Genomic DNA, 3,668 nt, shown 5'->3' with positions numbered 1-3,668 from the left:
ACGTGGGGATTTCAGCACTTACCCGACGAATGCGAGTGGGGCGAGTTGTGCCCTCCCCCCCCCCCTCCCCCCTCCCATCTACAGTCTGGATTATCTGTGAATAACATAATCATAATGACCTTACAGGCCTATATATAAAGTACTTTGACCCTATGTGTACGATCATGACTGTTTTTCGAACAATATTTTAGGTTATGTTATTTGGCACATGTTTGTGACGATTTTAAGAATATGAATTTGCTCTCTCTAGCTTGTATAATGGAAAGGGAAAATAAAAAAATTCCCATTCATAAAGCCAATAAAGTCGGTCGATGGATGCGTATTATATTGTATTGGATCGGTTGTTATGGGCACAGTGACGACTTTCTGTCGAGTCTCAAAAAATAATCATGTACATTTAAATGCCAAACCAGGGGGGGGGGGATACCAGCTCTTTTAATAATGAACTGATTCTTTTTAGTCAATCTCACGGTATAGCCAGTGAATCGATGATAAACGAATAAAATGCGTTGATTAACAGGAATTTAAATACATTACCAGTAAAATGCATCTAATTATCTTTCACATTTTTTTTTTTACTTTTTAAAGGGTGCAAGACAAACCAGAGAATCCTATAAAGGATGAAGTCAGTCAAACTTTCATCACATACGATGGATGGTTACATCTCGAATCACCTTTAATACATCACACATCATGTGATCTAAAACTTGACAACTTTCCCCTAGATGAACAGGAATGCTGGTATGTTGGGTATCATGAATATTAAAAGTTTATCGTGTATATTGATAGTGTTATCGTGAATTGGGGGATGGGGAGGGATTGTTGTTATTTTTTTTCTTAAAATGTTTTTATTTTAATCAAATCTATGTTTACCTGTTTAGCATTTTTTTACTTGATGTTGATGAAAGAAATTGAGGATACGACCGCCATTACCTGGCGTTAACTGATATGATTGTATTACTCTATTTTAAGTATTTCTATTTTATTATGGTGGTGTTATTTTGTTGCTGTTCTCTGGTTTTTGTATAGTTGCTTTCTCTGTGTGTTGTATGTAATGTTTTAATCTTTTAACATTGAATATTATTGTAATATTTTATATTTTAACAGGCCTGGGCTCTCTTGTAAAGCAGTTTTATATTGAAGAGACTACCCTGGGTAAACAAAATGAATGAATAAATAAATAAATATCAAAAGGTTATCATGACTATTGATAACCTTCTGTATCTCTTTGAAAATAGTAAATATATATATGTATATACATGCATGTAACATAAATGAAATGAAAATGATGCACGATCCCTCTCCCTCTCTCTCCCTCTCCCAGGTTGCGATTTACATTGCAAAACACACCAAGTTATCTCGTGAGACTTCATTCAGCCCAGCTTCATATTCCGCAACAAAATATCAGCTCTGAGTGGAATATCATGCCTCCTCATCCTGCTACAAAAACTGAGTACATTCCTCTCGGCTTGGTCGATGGGATAAACATCACTAATGAGGTGATGCATATCGGTTTCAAATTCAAAAGACTGCCCAGATTTTACATCCAGAATGTGATGTTACCAGTGACATTCCTCAGCTGGTTATCGATTGTTGTTTTCATCATTCCCGCCAAAAGTGGAGAGCGTCTTTCGGCGTCCATCTCTCTTGTTCTGGGTGTGACTGTCTTTCAGATTGTTGTTACAGACAGCCTACCAAAAAGCTCTCGTGGTAATTTGTATTCGACAGTGATTTCTGATAGATAAAAAAGATTTAAGAAAGTATAGTAATAAGTAAACTATTTTCTGATAGGATCGAGTTGTAAGATGAATTTTAGACGATTTTCGGTATAAATTTATTAATTCATCTGATGATATACTTTTTTATATCTCTGTGTTAAAATGTGTTCGTAATACTAAACTAATTTACCTTGTTATTTTTAATTTGTTTGAAATGTAAACTTTTAAAATTCTGCTTCTGTCGCAAAAAAAGTTAATACACCACATGAATTGAATTAAATTGTATTGAATTATCTGGCAAAATCTGTTTTATCCGACAGTGACAATATTAAAAAAACCCTGTTTACTCCGGCTTCTCAGTCAATCAAAAGCAAGATTAATTTGTCAGATCTGAGAACTTGACAGAATACAAAATAATGTTTATGTGTCTTGTGAAGTACCAAGGAAGTTTGGGGCCCTAGCAAACTTCGTCTAACACATTTTACATCTACGGCTTACTATATAAAGACTTGATGGTTGATTAATCTACATAATGGATGCATCAAGCTGGTCCAACTTTCCAAAAGTATCAGTTACACAAACATCTGGAAAATAAAGATAATTTGAAGTATGTCGGGGATTAAAGAAAAAAACACGGTTTCAACTTGTTATTAAATTGTTTTGCGGTGTGAAATATTTCGCCATTCTTAGTATTTAGAAGTTTAGATGTCAATCAGGCTCGGATCCAGGGGGAGGGGGGGGGGGTACAGGGGGCATGTGCTCCCCCCCTTGAGAAGGAAAATTAAAATCTGTAATTTTTTTGCTTGTCAAATTTATTCTGGTACGAAATGGTTAAAAACCTTTTTTTTTTTTTTTTTTGGCTTGTCAAAATTTTCTTCTGAAAAATTTGCCCCCTCCCCCTTTGGTAAATTTTGGATCAGCCCCTGATGTCAATGTACATACACGACATAAGGGAGTGTCTATATTTATATCAGGTTGACCATAATCAACTCACGGAGTTCTAACTCCCACCCCAAATGATAAATAAATAAATAATCAATCATTGAATCAATCAATAGATAATGGATAAGTAAATAATGAAATAAATACATGGAAAATATGGCTGCATGGTCTTTCTTTTTCATTCGTGTAACTTGAAAAGATTTAACTTACATTATTAAACCTCGGTTTATTATAGGCCCTACTCTGACAAAAAAAATATGAGCCCAAAAGGAAGAAAATCTTTAGCTGTGTGCTAAAATTATAGACATTTTATGGTTGTTGTTTTCGTTCATCCTTAGGTGGTGTTGCGATGTTGTCAGTATACGTACAGCAATGTTTCATCATGAGTATCGTGGTCACCATAATGTCCGCCATCGTCATCAAAATGAGTCACCAGGAAGGCAAGATCAAGAATAAGATCATCATGACTGTTTTCTTCGACCGCCTTGGACCGTGGTGCTTTGTTAATGGTCGTGGGTGTTGCCGGAAGAAGGCCAAGGGTTCGAATCCCACCGAGAGGTGCGCTGGTGGAGTTCCGCCGATGGATGCATGTGTCGCAGGTAATAGGGCTACGGAGGTATTTTGATGGCAGGGAGGGGGGGGGGGGCTGGCCAGCAATTAGACAATCTAAAGATGATTCTTTCCTTCTTTCTCCTATTTATGAGATAGTAGACACGACCAAGATATCTGTTTTGAATCCCCCTATCTCCTCCACCCCCCCCCCTCTCTCTCTATTTTTTCTTCTTTCTAATTCCTCGTTCTTACATTTGATTTGATTATCATATTTATAATAGGAGAGATCCTGTCATCTGGTGGTCAAGCTTTACATCCTCGTGGTCAAGCTTGGGTCCAAATTGAGTCATCGAGTCAACCCGTGAGTCAAGAATTGGAAGAATCTCAGGTAAGTCATAAAGTCAATACGAGAAGTATACACCATGATCAGTCATTCCGATCTTGTTTATTTCTAAA

The 3,668-nt window shown here is 36.5% G+C and overlaps 1 protein-coding gene across 1 annotated transcript in view; it reads left to right on the top strand.

Moving 5' to 3' along the window:
- Window positions 1-3,549, top strand: part of LOC121412448 (acetylcholine receptor subunit delta-like) — a gene marked incomplete at its 3' end in the record, with an annotated part of 9,975 nt that extends 6,426 nt beyond the window's left edge. Inside the window, exons 5-8 of the mRNA XM_041605259.1 lie at window positions 589-741; window positions 1,325-1,710; window positions 2,999-3,259; window positions 3,494-3,549. Of these exons, the coding sequence (XP_041461193.1) occupies window positions 589-741; window positions 1,325-1,710; window positions 2,999-3,259; window positions 3,494-3,549 (856 nt within the window). The remainder of the gene's footprint in view (window positions 1-588; window positions 742-1,324; window positions 1,711-2,998; window positions 3,260-3,493) is intronic.
- Between the last annotated feature and the right edge of the window lie 119 nt (window positions 3,550-3,668).

Source organism: Lytechinus variegatus, chromosome 4 (genome assembly GCF_018143015.1).
Source record: "Lytechinus variegatus isolate NC3 chromosome 4, Lvar_3.0, whole genome shotgun sequence".
Classification (NCBI taxonomy): Eukaryota; Metazoa; Echinodermata; class Echinoidea; order Temnopleuroida; family Toxopneustidae; genus Lytechinus; species Lytechinus variegatus.
Note: the sequence above shows the minus strand (reverse complement) of the source record. Positions and strands in the feature narration are given on the sequence as shown.